This window comes from Micromys minutus (assembly GCF_963924665.1).
Source record: "Micromys minutus genome assembly, chromosome: 2".
Taxonomy (NCBI): domain Eukaryota; kingdom Metazoa; phylum Chordata; class Mammalia; order Rodentia; family Muridae; genus Micromys; species Micromys minutus.
In genome coordinates, this window is record NC_137971.1 from 57864378 (window position 1) to 57891414 (window position 27037).

A 27037-nucleotide genomic window follows, 5' to 3' on the forward strand; every position below is an offset into this window, starting at 1 on the left:
TGTGTACAGGGTGAATGAGTGGCACGACACAGTGTCAAGATCACAGAACAACTCCTGGAAGTGAGTTCTCTTCTTCCATTATGTGGGTCCTATGGACTGAACACAGGTTGCCATATTTGATTGTAATTGTCTCTACCCTCTGAACCATCTTACTGGACCTCAGATGTTTTAATGTTTGTTGCATTTGCATATATTTAACTAACGTGGTATTAGTTTACATTTGAAGAAACTAGTAGATACCACCAACACTGGAGAGGTGGCTCAGTCAGTAAAGTATTTGTAGCTCAAGCATGAGGACTTGTCTTTGATACCCTAGACACGTGCAAAAAGCTGAGGAGACAGACTGTAGATCTCTGGGAATCGATGACCAGCTAACCTAACCTAATCAGTGCACCTCAAGTTCAGTAAAAAAAAAAAAAAAGCTCTGTCTCAAAAACAAGGTAAAGGGCAACTAAAGAATGACACCCAAGGTCCTCTTACCTCTGCCTTCCATGTACACCCACACGTGTACACACACATGCACACAGCACAAACACAGATCCATATATATACAACTACCTGTCACTCCAGCTCCAGGAAATCCAAAGCTCTATTCTGGACTTTTTGTGTGTGCCCGCTAGTGCATGCACTCACACACACACACACACACACTTTTTTTTTTTCCAAAAGAGGACCATTTGGATTTTCTCCTTGCATCTATCCAAGAGCCATCATTGGAATCACTGTACAGCCACCAAGTGTCTCTGGCTCCCCCAACTGCTCAATGGTAGTATTACAATCCCAGCATCCAAAGTCTGTACTAAGCTGGACCACTTGAAGGATATTCTGGGAAGACCTCTCCTGAAGTTATCTGGGTAGGAGGGGTGGCATCATACACAACATCCCCCACCTCGGTGTTTGAACCAATACAAGAGCAAACTAAAAGAGTTGACATTTTTCCAAAGGACCACATAAGTTCATGCTGGTAGGTCCATGTGGTTTGACAGCTCTGCCCAGCGGTCTTTGAGGAGCCATGTGATGGTTTGTGTATGGAGTATCCCCCCCCCCAAAAAAAGATGTTCATATATTGAAAGAGTGTTATTTGGGAAATTCAAGAAACTTGAGGGGGGTGAGATCTTGCTAAAGATTATGAAGTGCTGAGTCTTTGAAGGCTATGATGCCTGGACTTTGCAGACACGCTCAGTCAGATTTCTGGTCAACCAAGCTATGAGCGACTTGTCTCTGCCACATGTTCCTCCTGTTTTGGTGTTCTGCACAAATGCATGGAGTCAAGCAATAGTGAGCTAATCCCTTGGGACCCTTGCTTGTAGTTGTTTTGAGGGATCTGTGTCACTCTGAAGTAAACAATACAGTCCACAGTTATGGCTGCTTTTCTTGCAGTTTACAGTGGAAGTCAATGCCCCACTCCTAGTCTGTGGCCTGAAACCTTCCCAGTGACACACTCACACCCATTGGCAAAGACACATGGAAATACACATGTGTGCACACACACCTGTGTACTCACACCTGTACACACACTGTCCCCATATCATGTTGATAAAGTTCTCACCCATAGCAGAAACTCCTGGGAAGGAACTTGAAGGCTTTGTCGCTTGTTGTGGGGAGGGGGCTTCACTCAGCCAGTGCTCTGAACACTGCCTGACAGAACCAAGAGGCCCCACCCACTTCCTAGAATCCATCCACATAATGGACAGCTCAGATTCTCGAAGAAACAACTTAAATCACAATACCAGAGTGGCTATGCCTGAGTTTATTATCAGAAAGCAAAGAGTGGAACAGAAACTCCGAAAATAAATATGTGCAGAGAAGAAGCCAAGCCAGAAGTGGAGAAGGTCAGAGAGTCAGCAGGATGTCCAGGATGGGAAGGACTGTGCTCGGTGCAATCCGCTCACTTCCTTCCTAGAAGCCGGGGACTAGAACGCCTGGTGCGGACTTGCTGGGCCTGTGGGAGTCCACAGACGGTGTCCTGACACAGACAGCTCTCAATGTGTGTGTAGCTGTAGCTCAGCTCACTGCCGTCTGGGCATTCCAGGACAATACTTCGTACACTGGTCCTTTCCTCTTTGCAGCAAGCACACCTGTGATCCAGATCCTGAGCCTGAGCAGAGTACCTGGGGACAAGAAGAGCAGGATGAGTGCCAGCCTCCATGAGGACATCAACAGAGTCCTCCCATCTCACACTTGTAGCCTGGGACTCACATGGCAAAAGTTCCACAGGACCCAGTGCAATAGTTCATGGAGACATTCTTGGAGCAGCCATTGTGGGAAACCTCCTTCATGACAGACATGGCAGAGCAAGGAAATCTGGTCTTGTTTTGAGGGATGCCTGTGGGAGAAAATTCAGATACAAGGGATGATCTAAGACTCTAGCTAGTTCCCTTTTTCCCTCTTCCCTTCCCTCTCCCTCTCTTCACCTCCCTCTCCCTCTCCGGTGCTGGTTCTTCTCCCTTCCCCAAGCATGTCTTTAGCCCTTAACTATGTCCCACTTTCCTTTTAGGAACTGAGTCCCTGCATGCAGCTGGGCTCCACCCAACCTCTCCCTGGAAGGGGACTCAGATTCCTATAGATCCACATGAGTGTAAGAGACACAGCAGGGACAGGAGTCCCGAAGCACTATGTCCTGTGTCTTCCTGCTCAGGGTTCTGAGTAAAGCCCACCCATCATCTAACACTTCCCAGGCTGTACTTACATGTCTTACAGCAGCCATTCGGCATGTATGTAATGGAGTCCTGAAGAGAAAGGGAAAAGAGAAAGGAACCATAAGGACTTTCCTACAGGAGGTATGGAGTCTCCTGGAAACCAGGTAGCTAGTGCATCAGGGTCTCCTGCTCCTGGCTAAGCATTCATGGACAGGTCCATAGGGATTCCACTCACCGGAACACAGTCACTTGGGTCGAAGTCAGGGCAGGTGATATTGGAGACTGAAGAGATGAGCTGGTTGTTGATTTTCATGCAGCTGAAGAAGGTGCACTTGTCACTGGGGTTTTTCTGTATCTCCCCAGGCTGTGGACACAATAGCATGAGGATGAGCAAGTGTACAGCAGAGGCCAGCCCAAAAAATCTGAAAGGTACAGCTTGACAGAAAGGAAGTCCAGAGTCACTGGGCAAGTGACACTCTGTTAGAGTCTTGGAGACAGAAGCTTACCTGCCTGTGGTTACATAACACAAAGGTCTCTAACCTAGGTCTAAACTGTGAACTAGGAAGTGACCCTGAATGGGGAAATGATCTTTGAAAAGCTCAAGAAAATAATCTGGAGATAAAGTCACCCTACATCAAGGGTGTTCAAACTCTAGGAATAAGCATCTTTGTAAGAGACAGAAGAGGAGACATAGGCTCAGGTAGAAGGGAAACTGCTACATCAGAGGGGATGCAAACACAAACCATCGTTTTCTGTAGCCCAAAGGAGAGAAGGCAGGAAGGACTCCTCAGAGCTTCGCAGCCTTGATCTTGCACTTCTGAGCTCCAGAAGTGGAGCAGCCATATGTGTTGTTTTTAGCCACCCAAATATGGTCACTCATACCAAGCTATGTGGGATCTAGGATAACTCAAGCCCAAAGTCATCCTAGTCTTGCCCTCAGTGGCTGACTAGCTTGTGGGAGGAGCCAGGAGCGCACACACCTTCAGAATGATGTACTGCTGCTTGGGCCTCTCAATGATGCAATGGGTCTGCTGGCACTTCTTGCAACATTCCCCAGGGACCTCTACAAGCTCGAAGCCCTGTGAACACAAAAAAAGATGAGGCTGAGATCAAAGAACCGTCCCTGCACCCAACCAGACCATGGGATCAATAGAATGCCTCACCAGAGGGGCTGGGGGTGGCTGTGTATGAACAAGTGACATGGTGGGAGGTAGATACAGGCACCGTTTGGCAAGAAAGATTTTAAAAACTTGAAAGCAAATCATGGAAACAAACGTGAAACCATGTGTCTTAGAAAATGGGTAGAGGGTAAGCTGAGGCAGGAAGCAGGAGAGAAGGGAGGAGCCACACTTACAGAGCTGCAGGAGATGTTGCAGGGTACATGGGTACAGGAGATGACATTGAGCTGGGTGCTATTGTCCATGATGTTGGTGCATACACAGTCCTGGCACTTGTTGGAATACACTGGAGACCCGGGCTTTGGGAACAGGCAGAAGTAAGACAACCGCACATATCACGCATTACTCCATCTTCAGGCAAGGGCGACACCACCCATCCTCCCTGTCCCCTCCCAGCTCAGAACTCACCTGGTATTCGGCATTCTGGTGCACACACACATTCTTGGGCACTTGGAAGAAAGAGTGGGGAAAGCCATTAAAGGGTATCCTGAGCCTCAACCTGGCATACACATCTGAGCAGATGCTCAGAGCTAATGGGCACCCAGCCGTAGCCATGACAAAGAAGCCCAGGGAGAAAGCATGCTTCCTCCACAGGCCCCTTGTTCACAGGCTGTTCTGCCTGTGACCCTTCCTTCCCCTGCTGGCCTCACTTACCACAGGAGTAAACTGGACAGCATTTCCCAGGTACAAGCTCGCTCTTCACTTCGAATCCCAGCAAACATGAGGGGCGCTCAGCTTTGCATCGTTTGGTGTCACACTCTGAAGGCAGAGCAAGAGTGTGGTGACCAGGATGGATTCCACGGGCAGAGCACCCCCACCCCCGCTATATAGCAGAGGCCCAGGCCTCTGTGAGGCCCACCAGGACCAGTCCTTGCAGCAGGGGCTCCTGGTCTGATCCAACAGCCACTGCCATTGTCCTCTCAAGTGAACAGAACCTGAGCTCACCAACGAGGGAGTGGCAGAAAGCCTTATCTACAGTGGGCATGTTTGGTTACACTAAGAGCACCAGCCCTAGTGGTCTGAGAATGGCTCCTGTGTCCCAGGGGTGGCCTTACTACATGAGGTGATGTTGCAGCACTTGTCATCTGGGTTGGCCTCCACAACAAGGTAGGTGCCATCCTCCTCACATGTAGCCAGGTTGCCCCCAGTACATTTCTTTGGTTGGCACACAATGCCACTTCCACCCTCGAGGCAAACGCAGTCCTTGCAGTCAAACTCAAAGCGCTCTCCAAACTGCAAAGAGGATAGATTAGATTAGCACCAGGTTAGCCCTATGGTAGCACATCTATGGCCAAGCAGGGAGAAAATGGTTGGACCAAGTAGCTAGATGAGGTGTCACGTGAGAAAGCTGTATCTCTCACCACCTCTAGACTCACAAGGCAGGTCCAGAGACAGCCCAGAAACTGTCCATTCAAGGGCACTGACATCACACAGATGTGACCCTGCTCACTCGCACCCAACAGCATCTGCCCGGTATGCAGCAGGTTGCCTACTGAAGGTATTTTTAATTGAGCTAAAGAGTCCACCAGTGACTGTGAGCACATACAGGAAACAACACTGAAGAAGCCAATGTGCCATCTTATATTTAGTCAGAGTGTTATATGACTGGTGGGTAGATGAGTGGACACATGAATGGATGGTTTAATGGATGGGTGGGTGATTGGAAAAATAGAAGGATGGATGGGTGCTGCATTGCTAGTTGGTTGCATGTATAATAGTAGATGAGTAGTTGGATGAGTGAATGATGAATAGATGATAGATGGGTGGATGGTTGGGAAAGAAATGGATAGATGATGGATAGATGATGGGTAGATGATGGGTAGGTGGTGGATAGATAGAGAGTTGGTAAGTAGATGAATGGACAAGAGATAAGTAAAAAAAATGTAGATGATAGATGGGGTAGTTAAATGGATGGCTAGCAGATGGGGAGATGGAGTGTGAATGGTTCAGATGGGTAGGTGGGTGGATAGATCAATGGGGGTAAGATAGGCAGGTGAGTGATGAGTGAACGAGTGGATGGATGGATGGATGGACAGATGGATAATGGGTGGGTAATTGGTTGGATATATACATATGTAGTGGATGTATAGGCAGATGTATGGCTTCGGTGGATATATAGATAGACAGTGAATGGGTAGATAGTAGATGGATAGATGGGTATTTGGTGGATAGTGGGTATGTGATTAGCCTAGATAGGTAATTGATTGGCATATGGATGGGTGGATGGATGGATGGGTGGATGGGTAGTCAGATGGAAAATGGATAGGCAAGTGGTCAGATGGGTGAATGGATAGATTGATGACAATATGTTAACTGGATGAACACATGGATGGCAGATGGCTCAAGGACAGATGGCTGGACAGTGGACTGATGGAGAGATGTACCAGTGGCAGGAGGATGCGTGGATGGATCTCACTTAGTAGGATCTACACTGCTCATGACTCAGTCCTTGGGACTCCCAGGCTGTTTGATCACTTCGCCCCACTCGTTCTCCCAAAGCTCAGGATTTTACTGAGAATTCTCCTAGATCAAGGGGGAACCTACCTCTCTGGGCACATTGTCTGGTCCCACACATCCTAGAAAGAAAGAGGAAACAAACTCTGTTAACACTGTCATGATATTATAGGGAACTAGGATCAGCCTCCTGACCTTGCCTCTGTGAACACAAAGAAAACAGGAGAGGGCGATAAACGTGGAGACATACCACATTTCTTCACACAGACGTCATAGCCAGGGGCAAACTTTGTGGTGCCTTCAGGACAGAAGCAGCCTTCCACCAAGACTGTGGAATTCTGAGGAGAGCTAGAACACAAGACACATGCTCAGAAGGAAGGAGTGACAGGTGCTGGGGCACAGCTCTGGGGTGGGAGCTAAAGCTGACTAAGATGCATGAGCAGGATTAGGGAATACCTGGTCTTGCAGGTGGGTTCTTCTGCAGGGCCACAGGCCTGATACTGCCTGTGAGATGGGCACTTCACAGCTGCAGGGGAGGGACAAGAATAAGGAAGGTCATATACAGACAGAGAAGCCTGTCCCTCCCTGAAGTGACAGAGCTACCCAGCTCTTCCCACACAGAACTTCAGCCCATGCCTGCAGAGGATGGGTAACTTCCCAGTACCCTTGCCTGACCCACAGGTCCCAACACAGGGCAAAGAATGGGAAAAGATGAAAGGCACTTACAGCAGGCCCCATGGGTGTGGTTCCTCCAGTCAATACAGACACCTTCCTGGGCACAGAGGGTGGCATAGGCCTGTACACTGGCACACTCCAAACCAGAACCAGCCACAAAACAGCTATCAAACAGGCAAGCTTCATAGTAGTGCTTGGGAGGCACGAAGGGGTGGCACTCAGAGAATAGGCTATGCAGGGAGAGAAAGTTGACATTGTAGTCAGCACCGAAGCCTCTCCACATGCTCTCTCTCAATACCCTTCCCCCCCCCCGACCCCCACACCCTGCTCTACTGTAGCCTGCTCAGAGGCATCTGCCAAAGACCAAAGACATACTATGGTTACCAGCAGCAGAAAGCAGGAAGGGCTGGCCTCTAGGAAAGGAAGGACATATCTCTGTGTCATTAGACACATACAGATGTACTATGCACACCTCAATGGTCACTAGTTGCCAGGATGTCCCCTTCCAACAATCCTGGCAGAGGCTCACCTAGCTTTGACCTCACCCTAACACCTCCAGAGACAGGAAAGGTCCTCCTGTGGCTAATAGATTTAGGAGTCCCTGACCTATGTTCTATCTCAAACCTGCCTCCCTGAGATGCTGCTTTCTGGTCAGTTGATCTATTTGTGGTCTCCAGCTCAGTGAGGCTGCACCTAGCCAGGAGGTGAGAAATGTCTGAAAACAAAGAAGGATGCTGGGGTATGGGTATGGGATGTCAGAGAATATATAGCTAGGGCCTGGGGAAACAGAAGCCAAGTCTTGGAACCCCTAGAAGCCAACAACTATTCGCAGCAACACAACCTTGGCTCTTCCAGGCCCACACACATGGGCTGCTCTTTGCCTACTTGGTAGACAGCAGGGACAGTAGAGATGAGACATTGTGAGACCCTGGTTTGGTTTGGTTTGGTTTGGTTTGGTTTGGTTTGGTTTGGTTTGGTTTGGTTAGGTTTGGTTTGTTTTGGTTTTTTGAGACAAGATCTCATTAGCCCAGGCTTGCCCTGATCCTCTTGCCTCCACTTCTCTACTTCCCATGGGTCACCTGTCCATGATGAGCTGGCAAACAGGAGAGGCAGTGCAGTTATTAAGCGAAATCCCTGGCGTTGTGATGGCTGGGCGTTTGGTGGTGAGGCCTTTGTGGGGACAGTGTGGCTTGGAGGGGTCATTCACCAACCACTTGTCAGCAGCAACCTCGCAGTCAGAGATGATCTCCCCACTGGGTAGGATACAGTCATCTGCAGTATTGTTGGTGCAGGTGCCTGTGTGCAGAGAAACCACATTATCAGGCCAGCATCAAGCCCTGACACTTCTCAGTCAAAACTCTATGTGTTCCACTCATCAGGCCAGAGGACAAAGCCAAGGCCACTCCAGTATCTGCTGTCTTCTCACAGGGACCAAACACAAGACAATGCCACAGTGACTGTCCACAGAGGAACAGAAAACCCACAGCTGGGTGACAGAGATTCACACCCAGTCTTGCCCTCCAAGGAAATAGGCAGAAATAGGGGGGACTCACCACACTGGCCCTTTGTGTTGTTGCCAAACAGGTGGTAGGGCAGCCGGATGGAGAATGACAGGCCATTGTAGGAGACCTGGGCACCCAGCCAGGGGATGTCCACCACAAAGTTGATGCCAGATTCGTACACTTCTAGCCCATACTTCTTGTAGGGCAAAGCCACTAACTGCTTGTTCACCTGTACCTGTAGTCAACATATCTGAGTCAGAGAAGACCTCTGAGATAGGGCTAGAGCCTGCCACCTGCTCTGTTTGGTCCCTCCATGGACCTCTCTGGAAACCAAGAAGGCAAGGTTGCACCTTGGGTTAACACTAGCAATATCTTCACTTCTACCTGAAAGAGATTTTCCTGTCCCTCCATCTTTCTCTTCCCTTTTTGCCTCCTATCTACCATACTGACCTTTGTCCCAGCTCATCCCAAGAGAGCCCAAGAAGACTCTTCTGGAGACTTTGAGGCTCTATGAAAGGGTCAGGGCTCCTCAGCTGTGTCCATAAGCATCACCAGTGACCCCAGTGGATAGAAAAGACTCAGCTAGACATTGTCACCTCCTGCTCACCTATCCTCAGAGAAGAACTGACAGGACTCTAAGGAGCCCCAACAATACCATGGAGCCATGGCTCCAGCCTGGTTCAATGGATATGCAGCCTAGTCTTCTATTGCCTGTGGCCACAGCCTAAGGCCATGACAGACACACTGTAGACACCCAGCCAGTCCCAGCCACATACCTGCACCTCAATAGGCATCATGTGCACAGTCTTGATCTGCACTTCCTGGGTCTCATGACGCACAATTAGTGTGCGGGGGCAGGACACCTTGTCATTGGCATCACAGTGGTAGTTGTCAATGTAGATCCCAAAGTTGTCCACTGTAGAGGTAATCTCCTCCACCAGCACATAGGTACAGTTACCCTGGTAGCTGTAGTAGAGGCCATCGAAGGTGACAAAGTGTGGGTCCCCCCAGCCAGTACAGTAGCCTGTAGGAAAAGTTCCATAAATTGATGTCACCGGGCCAGAACTACTGGAATCAAGTCATTGTCAGGATTCAAGGGATGGGCTAAAAATCTATCAATAATTAAAGGAGTCTAAAAAATAACCAGGTCCCTATATTGAGCCACTAGGGGCATCCAAGCTGGAGCAGATCTTCCAAAAGAATCTTTCCATTTGATCCAGAGACCTTCTGTAATGTGAGTTCTTGCTTTAGAGCCAAGTCAACCCATCCTCAGAGGCATCCTTGCTCTGAAACATGTCTTGCTCCACCACACAAGACTTCTACCTGCTCAGGCTCCTACTCAGAAACATAAAGGGTATTGAGAAGTACCTACGACTGTGTGCCTAGCCTTCAGCAGGTGCCTAGCAATTAAGGTCTGCTCCCAGGAGGCTAGTCCTGCAGCCACCAATACCAAAGAAGAAAGGACCCTGGCAGGTGCATTCCCAAATAGCTAAAGGCCTTACAGTCACATTCCCAGTGCCAGCAGCAGCCATCGGGATCAACAACACGCACAGGTTTGAGGCCATTGGAACAGGTGGGCATGGGTGGGGGGTTGCACTCCAGCTCCACAATCTCCACTACGTTGTCATGCTTGCAAATAGCCATAGTACAGTTACACAGCCACCAGGTCTCATTCACCTGAAGGAGAGATAGTATGGAACAATCAACAAGCAGCTTAGCTTAGCCTCCCCAATCTACACAGGAGGACACAGTCTACACCCAGGTCACTCTAAGAGCTGGAGCTGAGCAGCTAGGATTAGGAGATGGAAAGGCAGGATATGGTGAGAGAGACAGAGAGAGAGTGAGAGAGAGAGAGAGAGAGAGAGAGAGAGAGAGAGAGAGAGAGAGAGAGAGAGAGGGAGAGATAGCAGAACCTGTGCCAATGTTACCAAGGGGGAAACATCAACCCCAGTTTTCAGTGCCAGGGTAACAAAGCCACATACTACCCACTGACCTGTCTGGGAGGATCAAAATCAAGGCACCCATAGGTGGTGGTTTTGGTTGGAGTACTGATTGTTGACTTGGACGATGTGGATTGGGGCGTAGACTTTGAAGATGTGGTAGATGGTGTGGAGGGTGTGGTTGTTGGTGGTGTTGAAGGTGTTGGAGTTGAGGGGGTAGATGGACAGGACCAATTGAAGAACTGGAGATGGCAGTCCACAGAGCAGTTTACAAAGTAACAGGTGTCCTTGTGGGTATTGTTGTAGACCAGTTCACCTACAAGGGAAGAGAGTCTTTACACTATCCAGAAGCAGAACTGGCCACTAGAACACCCTGACAGATGCCCATGGAGGTCTTGGGGAGGGACTCAATATATTGGGGAGAAACCTTAGGGGAGATAACTAGGGTCTTGGGGAGGGACTCAGTATATTGGGGAGAGACCTTAGGGGAGATAACTAGGGTTAGGTGAGGTATGACAGTGATTCCCCTAACATAGCAATAGTGGCATCCAAAGAAAAGAGAGAGAGACCCAAAGCCAGCATAGCTATGCCATTTCACCACCTGGTACCAGTTTTGATGCAGATGAGGAACTCATCAGATGCCAGTGTACAGTTCCTGTACTTCCTAGCCTCTGGAACTACCAGCTAAACGACCCTATATTATTTATAAATCATCTGGCCTCAAGTGTTTTTTTTTATAACACAAAATGGACTAAACCCCCCGGGTCTACTTGTTCTCTAAGCCTTTGAAGAACCCTGACTTCTGGTTTAAGTTCCCAAAAAGGTGAAGCTGGCCACAAGACACCCACCCACAACCAGCTTTCAGCCTTCACCCTCCTGATAAAGCTTCAAGTTGGAGTCTGACCTTTCATCTACCCACTGGTAAGAGCAGGGATGAGCCTCAGCTTTGTGAACATTAGAAATGAAAAGAACACCATGGATACCTGGGCCATAGAATGTGTCATTCAAAACACAGCAGGTAACCTGTGTTTCAGTGGGGTTCCACATAGTGCTGGGAGAGGTGATTGGGGAGGCTGAAGAGAATGTCCCCCAAGATGAGGTCCTGGTGGTCTCCACGGTAGTTGGTGTGGTTGACGAGAGACTTGTCTGGGTGGTGGCTTCCGTGGTAGATGTTGGCACAGTTGGGGATGTAGTGGGGGATGTAGAGGGTGGTCTTGTGGTATGTGAAGTTAGTCCTGTTGTGGTCTTTGAGGAGGTGGGCACGCCTGTAAGAAGAATTCCATGTGGGCTGATGGCACTGATCATCTCAGGTACCACAGAGCTCTACCTGCAAGCCCCACCACTGTAAGATAACAACTAGTTCAAGAAGCCATGGTGAGGTGTCAAAACTTTATACCCACTCACCAGGATTCATTATCACCATGCACACTGTGTGACTATCATACTGAACACTGAACATCTTCCAGTGCCGGACTAGCTACCCTCCAAGACCTCTTAGGCCTTGCCCATACAGGAGTGTCTTACACCAGCCCTGACCCTACACAGCCCAGGACTTCCCTGGGAGATATTTACTCATGGAGTCCAATCAGTGTTGGGCTGCATAATCTATACTATCTACAATTCATCAATCCCAAGGATCTGACTCAGTAGGCAGAGAAGGCCCACTTAGGCTGCCTAAAACCTTACAGGGGATTGGAATCACTGAGCAAGAACAGGGTCATGAAGCACAAAGTGCTGACCACAAGCTTAGGTCTTGAGACCACAGAACTTCCCTTACAAAGAGCTATCCTAAGAATTGAGGAATAGGAGTGGCTTGACATGTCTGCTTACCTGAGGATGTGGTGGGTCCTGGTGTTGAACTTGGAGGTGAAGAGGAAGTGCTGCCCACTGAAGAAGTGGTGAACGGTGATGTTGATCCAGGGGATGATATTGTGCTAGATGTTACTGTGGTGATTACAGGGGTGCTTGAAAGGGTAGTGGACTCCGTGGGTGGAGAAAGAGTAGATTGGGAGGTCACAGGCATCGAGGATTCAGTTGAAGGTTTGGGAGAGGTTGATCCCATAGTAGATACTGTGTTTGTCGGAGTAGAAGGTTCTTTGATTGTGGTGGTGGGGGTTGGGGTTGGGGTTTGGCTAGTAGTAGATGTTGAACTTGTGCTTTCAGTGGTAGGAGAGGATGAGCTTGGTTTCTCTGAAGTGGGAGAAGTTAGGGTTTGAGTCACTGTGTAGATAGGAACTGAACTTGGTGTTTGCCTAATGGTAGATGTGGGCGTAGAGGGCTCTTCTACTGGAGGTGTTGGAGATGTGGTCTGTGTGGTAGTAGCTGTTAAGGTTGAAGTCCCTGTAATAGTAGAAGTTTGGGTTTGTGTAGGAGTTGTTGAGAAGGTTGAAGATAGACTTGGTGTCTGGGTAGAGGAAGGAGTAGAGGTTTCTATATTAGGTGTTGGGGTTGAAGTTTGTGTGGTGATAGATGTTAGAGTGGATGTTTCTGTGGAGGTAGGTGTTGGGGTTGGAGTAATTGTGGTTATAGGGGTGGAACTTGGTGTCTGAGGAGTGGTAGATGTAGAAGTAGAGGTCTCTGTTCCTGTAGGTGTTGGGGTTATGGTCTGTGTGGTAGTAGGTGGTGGGGTTGATGTCTCTGTGGTTGTTGGTGTAGGTGATGAGGTCACTGTGGTGGTAGGGGTTGGCCTTGGTGTCTGGGGGGTGGTAGATGTAGGAGTAGAGGTCTCTGTTCCTGTAGGGGTGGGGGTTGTGGTCTGTGTGGTAGTAGGTGGTGGGGTTGATGTCTCTCTGGTGGTTGGTGTTGGTGTTGTGGTCACTGTGGTTGTAGGGGTTGGACTTGGTGTCTGGGGAGTGGTAGATGTAGGAGTAGAGGTCTCTGTTCCTGTAGGTGTTGGCGTTGTTGTCTGAGTGGTAGTAGATGTTGGAGTTGATGTTTCTCTTGTGGAAGGTGTTGGTGATGGGGTCACTGTGATGGAAGATGCTGGGATAGATGTCTGGGTAGTAGTAGATCTTGGAGTCAAACTTTCTGTTACTATAGATGTTGTGGTTGAGGTCTCTCCAATTGTTGGTGTTGGAGTAGGAGTCACAGTGGTGGTAGAGACTATACTTGGTGTCTGGCTAATGGTAGATATAGGTGTGGAGGTCTTTGTGAAGGTTGTTGGGGTTGTGGTCCGAGTTGTAGTAGGTTCTGAAGTAGAAATAGGTGTAGTTGTTGGTGCTGGACGTGGAGTCACTGTAGTTGTAGGAGATGAGCTTGGTGTCTGCGTGGTAGTAGTCGCTGGAGTGGAAGTCTTTGTCATTGATGTTATTGTTGGTGTCTCTGTGGTAGTAGATGATGGGGTTGAAGTAAAACATATTGTACTACAGCAGTAAACACTGATCTCATAGTTGAGACACATGTGCATAGGAATAATCCCTCCTATTTTCTGATCTACATTTTTGCACACTAGCCCAACTTTTGTATTACAAACCACTGTTTGACCAAGTTGATTAAGTGGTTTGTCGGAGTACATCGCAGCTCTGCAGGAGATGTTGATTGCTTGCCAGTATGGATCACAGACACCTTCAATACTTTCAATATCTCCACTTTCTATATCATAAGTTGGTTTTCCAGAATCCAGCCATTCGGTCCACTTGCAGTAATCAATGCATGGAGAGTGGGATGGGGTAGTAAAGGTTGATGACATGGGACTTGATGTGCTTGGTGATGTGGCAGTTGATGGTCCTGATGAAGTGATTGGTAAAGTTGATGTTTGTATTGGGGTCACTGTGGTTGTAGTAGTTGGACTTTGGGTCTGGGTGGAGGTGGAAATAGGAGTAGAGGTTTCTGTTCCTGTCGTGGTTGGGGTTGTGGTCTGTGTGGTAGTAGAATTTAAGGTTGAGGTCTGTATGGTGCTTGGTGTTGGTGTTGAGGTCACTGTGGTTGATGGTGTTGAACTTGTTGTCTGCGTAGTCGTAGGTATAGAAGGAGAGGTCTCTATTCCTGTAGGTGTTGAGGTTGTGGTCTGTGTGGTAGTAGATGTTGGGGTTGATGTCTCTGTGGGGGTTGGTGTTGGTGTGGTGGTCACTGTGGTTGTAGGGGTTGGACTTGGTGTCTGGAAAGTGGAAGATGTAGGAATAGAGGTCTCTGTTCCTGTAGGTATTGGGGTTGTGGTCTGTGTGGTTGTAGATGTTGGGGATGATGTCTCTATGGTGGTTGGTGTTGGTGTTGTCATCACTGTGGTTGTAGGGGTTGGACTTGGTGTCTGGGGAGTAGTAGATGTAGGAGTAGAGGTCTCTGTTCCTGTAGGTGTTGGGGTTGTTGTCTGTGTGGTAGTAGATGTTGGGGTTGGAGTCTCTGTAGTGCTTGATGTGGGTGCTGGGGACACTGTTGTTGTAGGAGTTGAACTTGGTGTCTGAGGAGTGGTAGATGTATGAGTAGAGATCTCTGTTCCTGTAGGTGTTGAGGTTGTGGTCTGTGTGGTAGTAGATGTTGGGGTTGATGTCTCTACGGTGGTTGGTGTTGGTGTTGTGGTCACTGTGGTTGTAGGGGGTGGACTTGGTGTCTGGGGAGTGGTAGATATAGAAGTAGAGGTCTCTGTTCCTGTAGGTGTGGGGGTTGTTGTCTGTGTGGTAGTAGATGTTGGGGTTGGTGTCTCTGTAGTGCTTGATGTGGGTGTTGTGGAAACTGTTGATGTAGGGGTTGGACTTGATGTCTGAGGAGTGGTAGATGTAGGAGTAGAGGTCTCTGTTCCTGTAGGTGTTGGGGATGTGGTCTGTGTGGTAGTAGATGTTGGAGATGATGTTTCTGTGGTGGTTGGTGTTGGTGTTGTAGTCACTGTGGTTGTAGGGGATGTACTTGGTGTCTGGGACGTTGTAGATATAGGAGTAGAGGTCTCTGTCCCTATAGGTGTTGGGATTGTGGTCTGTGTGGTTGTAGATGTTGGGGATGATGTCTCTGTGGTGGTTGGTGTTGGTGTTGTGGTCACTGTGGTTGTAGGGGTTGGACTTGGTGTCTGAGGAGTGGTAGATGTAGGAGTAGAGGTCTCTGTTCCTGTAGGTGTGAGGGTTGTGGTCTGTGTGGTAGTAGATGTTGGGGTTGATGTCTCTGTGGTGGTTGGTGTTGGTGTTGTGGTCACTGTGGTTGTAGAGGTTGGACTTGGTGTCTGAGGAGTGGTAGATGTAGGAGTAGAGGTCTCTGTTCCTGTAGGTGTGGGGGTTGTGGTCTGTGTGGTAGTAGGTGGTGGGGTTGATATCTCTGTGGTGGTTGGTGTTGGTGTTGTGGTCACTGTGATTGTAGGGGTTGGACTTGGTGTCTGGGGAGTGGTAGATGTAGAAGTAGAGGTCTCTGTTCCTGTAGGTGTTGGGGTTGTGGTCTGTGTGGTAGTAGATGTTGGGGTTGATGTCTCTGTGGTGGTTGGTGTTGGTGTTGTGGTCACTGTGGTTGTAGAGGTTGGACTTGGTGTCTGAGGAGTGGTAGATGTAGGAGTAGAGGTCTCTGTTCCTGTAGGTGTGGGGGTTGTGGTCTGTGTGGTAGTAGGTGGTGGGGTTGATATCTCTGTGGTGGTTGGTGTTGGTGTTGTGGTCACTGTGATTGTAGGGGTTGGACTTGGTGTCTGAGGAGTGATAGATGTAGGAGTAGAGGTCTCTGTTCCAGTAGGTGTTGGAGTTGTGGTCTGTGTGGTAGTAGAAGTTGAGGTTGATATCTCTGTGGTGGTTGTTGTTGGTATTGGAGTAACTGTGGTTGTAGGGTTTGGACTTGATGTCTGAGGAGTGGTAGAAGTAGGAGTAGAGGTCTCTGTTTCTGTAGGTGTTGGGGTTGTGGTCTGTGTGGTAGTAGTTGTTGGGGTTGATGTCTCTGTTGTGGTTGGTGTTGGTGTTGTGGTCACTGTGGTTGTAGAGGTTGGACTTGGTGTCTGTGGAGTGGTAGATGTAGGAGTAGAGGTCTCTGTGCCTGTAGGTGTTGGAGTTGTGGTCTGTGTGGTAGTAGATGTTGAGGTTGATATCTCTGTGATTGTTGTTGTTGGTATTGGAGTAACTGTGGTTGTAGGGGTTAGACTTGATGTCTGAGGAGTGGTAGATGTAAAAGTAGAGGTCTCTGTTCCTGTAGGTGTTGGGGTTGTGGTCTGTGTGGTAGTAGATGTTGGGGTTGATGTCTCTGTGGTGGTTGGTGTTGGTGTTGTGGTCACTGTGGTTGTAGAGGTTGGACTTGGTGTCTGGGGAGTGGTAGACTTAGGAGTAGAGGTCTCTGTTCCTGTAGGTGTGGGGGTTGAGGTCTGTGTGGTAGTAGGTGGTGGGGTTGATGTCTCTGTGGTGGTTGGTGTTGGTGTTGTGGTCATTGTGGTTGTAGGGATTGGACTTGGTGTCTGAGCAGTGGTAGATGTAGGAGTAGAGGTCTCTGTTCCTGTAGGTGCTGGAGTTGTGGTCTGTGTGGTAGTAGATGTTGAGGTTGATATCTCTGTGGTGGTTTTTGTTGGTATTGGGGTAACTGTGTTTGTAGGGGTTGGACTTGATGTCTGAAGAGTGGTAGATGTAGGAGTAGAGGCCTCTGTTCCTGTAAATGTTGGGGTGGTGGTCTGTGTGGTAGTAGATGTTGAGGATGATGTCTCTATGGTGGTTGGTGTTGGTGTTGGGGTCACTGTGGTTTTAGGAGTTAGACTTGGTGTCTGGGGAGTGGTAGATGTAGGCGTAGAGGTCTCTGTTCCTGTAGGTGTTGGGGTTGTTTTCTGTGTGGTAGTAGATGTTGGGGATGATGTCTCTGTGGTGGTTCGTATTGGTGTTGGGGTCACTGTGGTTGTAGTAGTTGGACTTGGTGTCTGGGGAGTGGTAGATGTAGGAGTAGAGGTCTCTGTTCCTGTTGGTGTTGGAGTTGTGGTCTGTGTGGTAGTAGATGTTGGGGATGATGTTTCTGTGGTGGTTGGTGTTGTGGTCACTGTGGTTGTAGGAGTTGGACTTGGTGTCTGAGGAGTGGTAGATGTAGGAGTAGAGGTCTCTGTTCCTGTAGGTGTGGGGGTTGTTGTCTGTGTTGTAGTAGATGTTGGGCTTGGTGTCTCTGTAGTGCTTGATGTGGGTGTTGTTGTCACTGTTATTGTTGGGGTTGTACTTGGTGTCTGGGATGTTGTAGATGTAGGAGTAGAAGTCTCTGTTCCTGTAGGTGTTGGCGTTGTTGTCTGTGTGGTAGTAGATTTTGGGGATGATGTCTCTGTGGTGGTTGGTGTTGGTGTTGGGGTCACTGTGGTTGTAGGAGTTAAACTTGGTGTCTGTGGAGTGGTAGATGTAGGAGTAGAGGTCACTGTTCCTGTAGGTGTGGGGGTTGTTGTCTGTGTGGTAGTAGATGTTGGGGTTGATGTCTCTGTTGTGGTTGGTGTTGGTGTTGTGGTCACTGTTGTTGTAGGGGTTGGACTTGGTGTCTGAGGAGTGGTAGATGTAGGAGTAGAGGTCTCTGTTCCTGTAGGTGTTGGCGTTGTTGTCTGTGTGGTAGTAGATGTTGGGGTTGATGTTTCTTTTGTGGTGGGTGTTGCTGTCGTTGTCACTGTGGTTGAAGATGCTGGGCTGGATGTCTGGGTAGTAGTAGATCTTGGAGTCAAACTTTCTGTTACTATAGATGTTGTGGTTGAGGTCTCTCCAATTGTTGGTGTTGGAGTAGGAGTCACAGTGGTGGTAGAGACTATACTTGGTGTCTGGCTAATGGTAGATATAGGTGTGGAGGTCTTTGTGAAGGTTGTTGGGGTTGTGGTCTGAGTTGTAGTAGGTTCTGAAGTAGAAATAGTTGTAGTTGTTGGTGCTGGACGTGGAGTCACTGTAGTTGTAGGAGATGAGCTTGGTGTCTGCGTGGTAGTAGTCGCTGGAGTGGAAGTCTTTGTCATTGATGTTATTGTTGGTGTCTCTGTGGTAGTAGATGATGGGGTTGAAGTAAAACATATTGTACTACAGCAGTAAACACTGATCTCATAGTTGAGACACATGCGCATAGGAATCATCCCTCCTATTTTCTGATCTACATTTTTGCACACTAGCCCAACTTTTGTATTACAAACCACTGTTTGTCCAAGCTGATCAAGTGGTTTGTCGGAATACATCACAGCTCTGCAGGAGATGTTGATTGCTTGCCAGTGTGGATCACAGACACCTTCAATACTTTCATTATCTCCACTTTCTATAGCATAGGTTGGTTTTCCAGAATCCAGCCATTCGGTCCACTTGCAGTAATCAATGCATGGAGAGTGGGATGGGGTAGTAAAAGTTGATGACATGGGACTTGAGGTGCTTGGTGAAGTGGTAGTTGAGGGTCCTGATGAAGTTGCTGGTGAAGTTGTAGCTGAGGAGCTTGGTGAACTGTTAGGAGAGGTAGCTGATGAAGACGTTTGTGAAATGGTAACTGAAGTCGTTGGCATGGCAGTAGATGAGATGGTTGGTGAGGTGGTTGGTGAGGATGTTGATGAGGTGGTTGGTGAGGTGGTTGGTGAGGTGGTTAGTGTGGTGGTTGGTGAGGTTGTTGGTGAGGTGGTTGGTGAGGTCGTTGGCGAAGTGATGGCTGAAGTAGTTGACGAAACTTTTGAAGTACTATGTGAGGTTGTTGGTGAAGTTGCAGATGAAGTTTGTGGGGAAGTTGTGGGTAAGGTGGTTGGTGAAGACGTAGGTGGAGTGGTAGACACGGTTGTTGTTAAAGTTGTAGGTGGGATGGTTGAAGGAGTACAGTATTCCTCTGGATAGCAACAGTTGACTCGTATCTCATAATCATAACAAAGTTCAAATTGCCCAATTCCATACTGGTCTTCATTTTTGCAAAGGAGCCCCTCTGAGACATTACACTGTAACTTCTGGCCTAACTCTTTCCAGCTGAGTTTGGGCTCCGTGGCTGCCCTGCACTCAATGTCCTCAGGAGCACTACAGACATGTTTAAAGGTCTCTTGATCACCACCACCAACGCCACTGCTGGGGTGATTGTTGTTGATCCAGTCAGACCAGAAGCAGCACTGTCCTAGAGAAACAAAATTACATACAGGTCATTAGTACTTGAGAAAGGATAGGTGATTCAGAGTTCTCAGTGGCGTCACAGATCACACACACACACACACACACACACACACATGTCCACCCTCTCATCATCACCAAAGGACCAAGTTATATTAACCCAGTCAGAGTTTGGAATAGAGCCATACCCACTTTTTTTGCAGCTGAATGACTGGGGCTCAGAGTGGAGAAGCCGCCCAGACCCATATTTATGTGGGTCATATCCTAATCTCAGAGACCCCAGCTCAGTATCTCTTTCTTATCAATTCTGAATCTTTGTGAGAGAGAAAAACTCTCTGACTAACAAGAGAGCCATCATTAAGGAAGAGTGTGAAAAGGGCTTTGTCTATTCCTGACCAAGAACCTGATCATCACACAGGTCAGGTCCCACCTCTGTGTCCATGGACTTGGCAGAGAGTAAATAAATACACCTGTGATCCCCAAGCAGCTAAGTACATCCTCTGCTCATATCTGCTTCCAAAGGAAGCCTGGAGTCATTCTGAAAGAGTTCCTCTTCTTGGAGAAACTTATGGGAAAGCATAGTCAATGCCATTTACTAAGAGTTTTTGATGGAACTTCGCTTAAGGAAAAAAGGAAGATATTACTGCACAGTTTAAGACATTTATAATGCATGGTCCTGCTATGCAGCCTTAGCTAGCCTGGAACTCTCTAAATAGAACATAGGCCTCAAACTTATGCTGATCATTCTGCTTCTGCCTCCCTAGTGCTGGTTCTAAGTGTGCACCACCATGTTCAGCCTGCATTTTATGTGTGTGTGCATGTGTGTGTGCAGTTTCTATGTGTACAAGTATACATGTGCATGCAAATGTACATGCACATGTTTATATGTGAGTGTAGAGACCAGAGAACCATCTTCACTATCATCCTCAAGAATGTCTTGTCCTTCCAGACAAGGTCTTCCATTGGCCAAGAACTTGCCAATTAAGTTATATGGGTTTGCCAGTGAACCCCAAGAATCCATATCCCCAACAGTAGGATTGTAAATGTGCTCCCCATGTCTGATGATTACATGAGCTCTGGGGAGCAAACTCATGTCCTCATGTTTGTGAAGCAAGTGCTTTGCCAACTGACCAAACTCAGCCCAAGTCCTCAAATTTACAGATGTTCTCCCCTGTGTCTGTCATACCTCTGTCTGCTCACTCATCATGGATATGGTCTGTACTGGAGCAAATGCAGAGAAATGTAAGAACACCCTCCGATGTCTCCTGCCTTCAGGGAAATGTCAATATCACCCAAATTCACAGTTGATTTGCAGTACAGGCTATATACACAAAACTGGCTCTGACCCCAAGAAGGGATCTCTATGCTGGATTTTCAAGAAGACAAAAGCTCCAGAAAAACTCTCACCTCCAGTCTTTGTGACTGTGCTGGTGGCACTGGCAGTGGTTGTGGCAGTGGCTGTGGTGGTCATAATGGTGGTGGAGATGGGAGTGGTAGAGATGGGGGTGGAGACTGTGGTGAAGCTTGTCAGGGAAGATGGGATTGGCGTAGAGGAGCCACAAATATTGAAGTGTTTATCCACTGTTCCATTGGAACTGCAGATCTCCCAGTAGCAGAAGTTACCATCCTGCGTCTGGTTAAGAACCTTCCCTGCACAGAAGTTATAGGACCATCAACCCAACAGGAAAGACACACTTTCAAGGTTTCCCCAATTTATCACACATGAGGAAAGACTGGGGATACATCCCAGCAGGCCTGCATATTCAGAACCTCTCACTTTGAAGGAGCCTCTGGCTCCCAGAGTTAAGGAGCCTAGAACCTGGATGAGAGCTACACTAGAACTTCCCCATAGGGCACCATTCCCATTAGAGAAAGGGACCAAGGATGTGTAGTGAGTCCCTCAAGCTTGCTGCATAGCTCAGCAAGTTGAAGCTGGAAAGGACCCGTGCAACAAAGAAACAGAAGCCAGGAGAAAACTAATCCCCACGCGAGTCCGGGTCCCATAGGTACTAGAACAGCACAGCCCACAGGCTTCCTGGGTTGGAACTTCTAACCCTCTTCCTCCAGGATCCCAGCAGAGGGCAGCTTACCTTCATCTGGATGGCAGATGATGTCTGACGTGTTGGTGCATATACTGCAAAGCAAGTGTAGATGCTACAGATACTCCCCAGACCCTCCCTGCTCATAGACACCACATGCCCATCTCCCAGTGCCATGGCCCAAAGCCCCAGAGTACTGCCCCAAACACAAGCTACAAAGGGCCTCACCCATTGGGTTCTAAATGTGGCCAGCTAGATGAGGTGAAGAAGCTACGAAGAAGCTGGGCCAAGAGCATAGGGTGAGGTCAAAAGGCCTCCATACCCCGCCCCCAAGGACAAAAATCAGCACCTACATACTCTAGCTCCTATCACCATGTGTGTACGTGTGTGATTGGGTGTGCAACTATGTATCCATGGTTGCATGCACATTGAATGCATGTATGCACATATGTGAGTGTGGATATGATCCTTCTGTGTGTGCTTGCATGTGCATATGCACCTAACTGAAGTGACCTCATTTCCATGTGAATAAACATAGTATGTACATGCATGTCTGTGTGTGTCTGTGTGTGCATGCATGTGTGTGTACATGTATATGGCAACCTTTCCCAGAACCTGTGTAATGTAGGCTTAGTACCAAGACTCGCAGATATTATCAGTGGGAACAGTTTCCCCAGGCAGGTAGCGAGTGTCCTCAATATAGCAACCACACTCTTCCCCAGTGACGCATTTCTTCAAGTCCTCATCATAGATGGGCCTGTCCTCAGGGCACCGAGGGTAGCAACCTAGTGGATATAAAAAATGGGCCTCAGACCACCATGGAGGACCACCAGAGCTTCCTCATTAACCCCACCCCACCTGGTGTTTTGCTTGGGGATGTTCATCTAAGAAGACCAAGAGTCAAAAGACAGGGTTTGTGTCTCCCTTAGGGTTTTCTGCTCCCCACATGCAGAGAAACAAGGGATCATTTCCACCCATGAGTTCGCCTGCTCCTCTACCACCTCTTCAGGAGGCAGGACCTTAGCATGATCCCAGTTCATTAAACAGACTGTGGTGAAAAGAATCTTGTTCCCTGAGCCAAGCCTCTCAACCCTTGGGCACCTCTCAAAAGCCCCATGTGTCTCCCCCAGCTGACGGTAGCCCTCACTTAGCCTGACAGAGGCCTGCCCCTTGGTGGCTACCTCCCTGGAGGGCCCCACCTACTCACCCTCCAGGTAAGACACCGAGATGTTGGAGTGGATGCCATTGAGGGTCCTGCAGGTCTCAAAGCTGCGGTTCCCACATGGTTCGTAGTGCCATTCACACTCGTCTGGGGGGTTGTAGTAATCACAGAATATGGCTAGAGAGAGAGAGGGTGGGGACATGGTCAGGCATAGGAGCACTCACATGTGTGCCCAGTAAGCCTGAGTCAGGGAGCGTAAGCAAGAACAGGACCAATCTGCTCCTACCAACAAATCTCACTGTGGCTCAAGAAAGAACCCCTGGGGGGCAAGTGTGGAATGGTCCACATGGGGAAGGAAGGTGCTGTCATTTATGAACACTCACGGCATAGATCCGGCGTCCTCCAGAACACACAGGCCTCTGCCTTGGTACACTCTTGAGCGTAGGAGGCCACGGCGGAGCAGAAACACTCACAGTCACCACCGGTATCACAGGAGCAGGAGTCATGCACACAGGCCTCATAGAAAACTGTGGGGTCCACCTAGGAAGAAAACTTCAGTGTGCCCTAGGCTCACATTGCCCTTAGAGGGCCTAGAACTCAGGATAATGAGGCTGGCCCAGGCCAGAGTGGCTGATGGGGGAGAACACCCACATTGAGACCACTCGGGGCCTATAGACCTATCATCACTCACACTGAGTGTCTTGAGATGACCCTCCTAAAGCTGTCCTTCCCCGCTATCCTCTAGGCACTAACAAAATAAGTCCTTCCTCACCCTCCCTAGTGATCATGTAATCATGGCAGAGGAGACCAGGGTCCAGCCAGGAATCTCCAGCCAGGTTGATCATCAAATCCAAAAGACTCAAAGAACGAAGTGTACAGAGCTCAAGAACAAGACACCCCATGGTGGTGCAGCAACATGCCTCCAAGTGTCCTTAGCCTACTTGGAGAGGACAAGAGTCCCCAAAGCAACCATAGTAAGACTAATACGTCACACCCCTTTCCTGGCCACAGTGACCCCAACCATGGCCCCTGACCACAACCACAACACACCTATAGTGGACTCTGCCTACAGAGCCCTTTGCTCATACCCACAGTCAACCCACACCTGTGCCTGTGCCCACACTTGTTTGTAAATGCCCAAGGCCCATCCACACCTGTGTCCCCGCCCACACTTGTGGCCCCTCCCACAAATGCAGCTCTGCCTGCCTTGCTGTGACCCTGCCCAACCCTGCAGCCCCAAGGTACCTTGCTGTGGCACACTTTGAACACACGACTCTTGATAATGCTGCACTGCTTCTCTGCCCAGGAGCGGCGATGTGGGTTCAGGCTGCAGGGGTCTGGGTTGCGGCTCACATCTGGGCAAGTGGGAGCTTCCTTCCAGCTATTCCCGAAGTCCAGCTCGCTGTCCACCACCATGTGGTCCCGAGTGGTGAAGTCATTTTTGGTCTGGTCATCAAAGTTCCCACACAGACCACATACAGTGCCCTGCAGAAAGAAAGGTAAGAGTCTGCAGCTTGAGAAGATCTTGAGGTAAGGGAGAGCAGCAGCCATGGCACAGCAGACATCTTGGTGCCCTACCTTGTAAGAGGGATCCAGCTTGATAAAGATGGTGGTCTTCTTGTCCCAGATAACGATGATGCCGGAGCTGGCTTCCACCACCAGGTACTGACCCACTTCCCGTGTGATATAGGGCACATGGTGTCCCTCTTCCAACTGCTTTACCACACGGTGTTTATCCACCAACTTCAGCTCTGTCCCCTACCCAGAGGAAAATATGGTCATTGACTGTGTCTAGGGGTTCCCAAGGGATCCCCTGTCCTGGGAACCAGCAGCACTCACCCCAATAAAGATCTTTATGGCCTTGGAGCAAGTAACACCTGTGGTACCGCAGGGGACATTCTCGGTGATAATGCTGAAGGAACCGGTAGAGTTCTTGCCACAGTAGTCCTAGGGACCAGCAAAACAGTGTCAGTCAAGAAGGCCAGGACATGGGTTCCTACCCCAGAGGCTAGGCTACAGCACCCCTCTGAGTGCTACAGCTCTGCCCTTCCCCATCTGGGAGGAGAGGCCCTAACTCAAACCTCACCCGATCAGATCTTCTATTGTCTGAGGATGAAAAGCACAAGAGATAGTAGCTTGGCCTGTCTATGCATACACACACACACACACACACACATACACAAACACCCACAGGGGGAAGGGAGCAGGCTTTCTCAGTAACCCTCATCGTCATGCATGAGGGGAGAAGAGAGGTTTACCACACCATCTCTATTCATAGCTGGGAACCCAAATTCTGCCAGTGTGTGAGTTTCAGGGTGAGGAAAGGCTGGCCCTTCCCACCCCCAGGACCCTCTTCCATATCTCAGGCCAGGCTTCTTCCCAGACAGGTCTACAATCGCACCTGGACAGCCACATAGGAGCAGTGTCCATCGAAGTCATAGTGCTTCCCGTCGAAGGTGATGTAGTGGCCACTCCCATAGATAGAGCAGGTGCTGTGGCATGCATACCGGGTGCACTCCCAACGTCCTTTCTGGCAAGTACTGAGGAGAAAAGTAGAGGAGCCTGAAAGGTCCTAAGGCCAAGGCTCCCTCTGCTCTTGGAGAGCAGCTTAGGTAAGGCCCTGGACACCATGGAGATACCTCCTGAGGAGGTCCATGTAGGAAACCTGCAAGCATGTATACCGGCCTACAAGTGACTTCGAGAGTGAGGGGTAGACACTAGACTTGCTCTATCAACAGAGTGGGACCACCTTGTGTCCCCACAAAACCAGCCCAGTCCATCCAGTGCAGCCTGACTGAACCAGCTCACCATGTATTGTTACAGTCCAGTTTGATCCTCTCCCCAGAAGAGTATAGCTGTTTGTTGTGGATACAGGGACACTTGTCCTCCTCCACACAGCCACCTTTGCCATCATCCAGTAGTCCATCGGGACACACACAGCCACTGATGCACTCTGTATGGTACTGGAACAAGAAGGTGCTCAGATAAGGGCCCAACCCTTCTTGAGGGGTCAAGTGCAGATACCCGTGTGAGATCTAACAGTGCCCTAGACCCCCAACTTTTCCTCTCTCCTAAGACCCCTCCCTTCAAGCTCATCTTGGTCAGGCAGACAGAATCCAGCTGCTGTTCAAGTCCCCTACACTGACCTCTGTACTGACACAGGTTGCCACTTCTCTTCTGGAGTCACGAGGAGTATTAACCCGCAAGTTTTTAAGACTTAGCTCCCAGCCCAATGAACTGGCACTGTGGAAGTCTGCCCTTTTCCCTCCACAATGGACTCAGGCATCCAGAACACTCACCCTCGACCAGCCCACCCACAGCAGCCCTCTCTGCCACTCACATAGCCAGCCACCAGTGTCTGGCAGCTAGTAGGACGGGGTTTCCGGATGGCCACAGAAGTTAAGTTGTTGCAATCCACAAGGATTTTGGGTTTCGGACAGACTGTGGAGTGAAGGAGTCTGTCTTAGCTCAAGGTGAATTCAGAGCACCAAGTAAGCAGGGAGGAGAAACAAGACTCAAAATTGTGATTATACATGGGTAGCATCCACTTACTGTGGCCAATCAGTTTGACCTGGGTACATTGCAGCCTCCCGTTCCGGCAAATGCTGTAAAAGAGAAGTAGAAAGGGATGAATGGGGCCCGCATCTGTGTCCACACAGGACAGATGCCAGCCGGGCCACTCTCAGAATCTCACCCCTGGCACTTCTGCACCATTTGAGAGCCTCAGGTCCCACAGGTAGAGTCCCCCATTTTTTCACTCAGGGTAGATTCAAGAGCACTCCCCTCCTCCACTCTATGGTCCCCTCCCCCACTCTATGGTCCCCTCCCCCACTCTATGGTCCCCTCCCCCACTCTATGGTCCCCTCCCCTACTCTATGGTCCCCTCCCTCCTCCCCACTCCATGGTCCCCTTGCCAAGTCCAGGACACTCACCAGCGCTCCTCCTGCCTCAGAATCACATCTCCTGCCTCCAGGTAAAGACCATGGTGATAGCAGGAACACTTAGCCAAGGGTACACAGCGACCTTTCTCATCCATGAAGGTGTGATCGGGGCAGCCACAGCCTTCCACGGGTGCAAATCCCCTGAGGCAGTGGGCGTCGCCTTCTGAGAGTGAGCGGCAGGTCTGCTGGCAAGTGGTCAGGTTGTACATGAAGATCTGTGAGCTGGGGCAAGCATGCACATCTTTGTCTGCAGAGGAAAACACAGGCGTAAGGAGGGGGCAGAGGGAATGAACTCCAACTACTGTCCCTGAGTTTCTCTCACCGCCAGGACTGCAGACACCTGCCTAGCCCAAAAGCCAGAAGGCCAGCCACCCTGAGGACCCCTCCCTGGCCCCTGAACTCAGCTTCCGCAGCTGTGACTGGCCCATAGTCCATCTCTACAGAATTATGCTCCTCGCTGCAAGCAGAGAGCCTAAAACATCAGTGAAATCTGCTGCTTCTGGCAGAAGCCGGGAGGCAGCAACAAGGAGCTGGCCCCTCTCTCTGGACTGAC

The 27037-nt window shown here is 49.4% G+C and overlaps 1 protein-coding gene across 1 annotated transcript in view; it reads right to left on the reverse strand.

The window, feature by feature from the left end:
* Positions 1-1888: 1888 nt before the first annotated feature.
* The window catches only part of MUC2 (mucin 2, oligomeric mucus/gel-forming), a gene marked incomplete at both ends in the record, with an annotated part of 31278 nt that continues 6129 nt past the window's right edge, over positions 1889-27037 (reverse strand). The window contains 38 exons of the mRNA XM_080912972.1: positions 1889-2111; positions 2200-2326; positions 2690-2729; positions 2875-3003; positions 3620-3718; positions 3994-4116; positions 4226-4266; positions 4472-4576; positions 4873-5050; positions 6362-6393; positions 6522-6619; positions 6728-6797; positions 6998-7176; positions 8026-8242; positions 8500-8683; positions 9225-9472; positions 9951-10125; positions 10442-10704; positions 11372-11653; positions 12219-14222; positions 14308-16584; positions 17028-17366; positions 17452-18048; positions 18169-18295; positions 18406-19349; positions 20780-20992; positions 21433-21476; positions 22019-22166; positions 22589-22720; positions 22927-23083; positions 23789-24028; positions 24122-24301; positions 24383-24490; positions 24945-25083; positions 25352-25506; positions 25884-25984; positions 26096-26148; positions 26476-26731. Of these exons, the coding sequence (XP_080769098.1) occupies positions 1889-2111; positions 2200-2326; positions 2690-2729; positions 2875-3003; positions 3620-3718; positions 3994-4116; positions 4226-4266; positions 4472-4576; positions 4873-5050; positions 6362-6393; positions 6522-6619; positions 6728-6797; positions 6998-7176; positions 8026-8242; positions 8500-8683; positions 9225-9472; positions 9951-10125; positions 10442-10704; positions 11372-11653; positions 12219-14222; positions 14308-16584; positions 17028-17366; positions 17452-18048; positions 18169-18295; positions 18406-19349; positions 20780-20992; positions 21433-21476; positions 22019-22166; positions 22589-22720; positions 22927-23083; positions 23789-24028; positions 24122-24301; positions 24383-24490; positions 24945-25083; positions 25352-25506; positions 25884-25984; positions 26096-26148; positions 26476-26731 (11027 nt within the window). The remainder of the gene's footprint in view (positions 2112-2199; positions 2327-2689; positions 2730-2874; positions 3004-3619; positions 3719-3993; positions 4117-4225; positions 4267-4471; positions 4577-4872; positions 5051-6361; positions 6394-6521; positions 6620-6727; positions 6798-6997; positions 7177-8025; positions 8243-8499; positions 8684-9224; positions 9473-9950; positions 10126-10441; positions 10705-11371; positions 11654-12218; positions 14223-14307; positions 16585-17027; positions 17367-17451; positions 18049-18168; positions 18296-18405; positions 19350-20779; positions 20993-21432; positions 21477-22018; positions 22167-22588; positions 22721-22926; positions 23084-23788; positions 24029-24121; positions 24302-24382; positions 24491-24944; positions 25084-25351; positions 25507-25883; positions 25985-26095; positions 26149-26475; positions 26732-27037) is intronic.